This window comes from Wasmannia auropunctata, unplaced genomic scaffold (genome assembly GCF_000956235.1).
Source record: "Wasmannia auropunctata unplaced genomic scaffold, wasmannia.A_1.0 LD267020.1, whole genome shotgun sequence".
Taxonomy (NCBI): Eukaryota; Metazoa; Arthropoda; class Insecta; order Hymenoptera; family Formicidae; genus Wasmannia; species Wasmannia auropunctata.
In genome coordinates, this window is record NW_012095870.1 from 1 (window position 1) to 650 (window position 650).

General features: G+C 39.5%; 1 protein-coding gene across 1 annotated transcript; it reads right to left on the minus strand.

Annotated features, from left to right (window-relative positions):
* Positions 1–24: 24 nt before the first annotated feature.
* LOC105462266 (venom carboxylesterase-6-like) lies at positions 25–646 on the minus strand (the record flags this gene model as incomplete). The annotated part of the gene is made up of 3 exons (XM_011708787.1): positions 25–193; positions 283–461; positions 553–646. Coding segments are annotated over 3 exons (442 nt in total), but the record flags the coding sequence as incomplete, so codon positions are not given.
* Positions 647–650: the final 4 nt, after the last annotated feature.

Below are 650 nucleotides of genomic sequence, written 5' to 3' on the forward strand. Positions count from 1 at the left end.
TCTTATTATTCTGCATTATTTTACCAGCTACAGGATAGAGGCCCTCTTCGCTCGTTACTCCCGTAACCCAAGGTACATCCTGTACATCTCCGCTACTTACGATTTCAATGGGTGTTCTATCGATGAAAGGTGCTTCGTCACCAAACCTTTCAACTACCGGACCATAAGGAGTAAAGGGTGTATAGAAGAACGTCTAAAATAGCATAGGATTGGATTTCTTCTTTCTACATCTGAGAGTTGTATTCTTTTTTCAAGATAATAAAAAGAAAGGCGCGAGTTCACCATAAATTCACTTGTAGCTTGAACCATCGCGCGAGCTGGACGATATCTCAAGCAACGTATCATCTCTCTGGAAGAAGTTGTAGGACATCCCATCAAAGCACTCAATTTCTTGGCCTTCTCTAAAGAGTTTTCAGTTTGCGTCCAACAATTAAACGTTGTACCACTAAACGATATGCCACCTATATTATGTAACATTGTAACAGTTTAACGTAATGAACGAAACAATATTTAATCTTTCTAATTAATAATTTTTTTGTCTTATAAGAATACCTTGGAAGAGCCCTGCGCTCAGTTGCGATAAGTAATGATAATGCACGCTTGCACCGCCAGCACTTAAACCGAACAAGGTCACTTTCTTCGAATCGCCA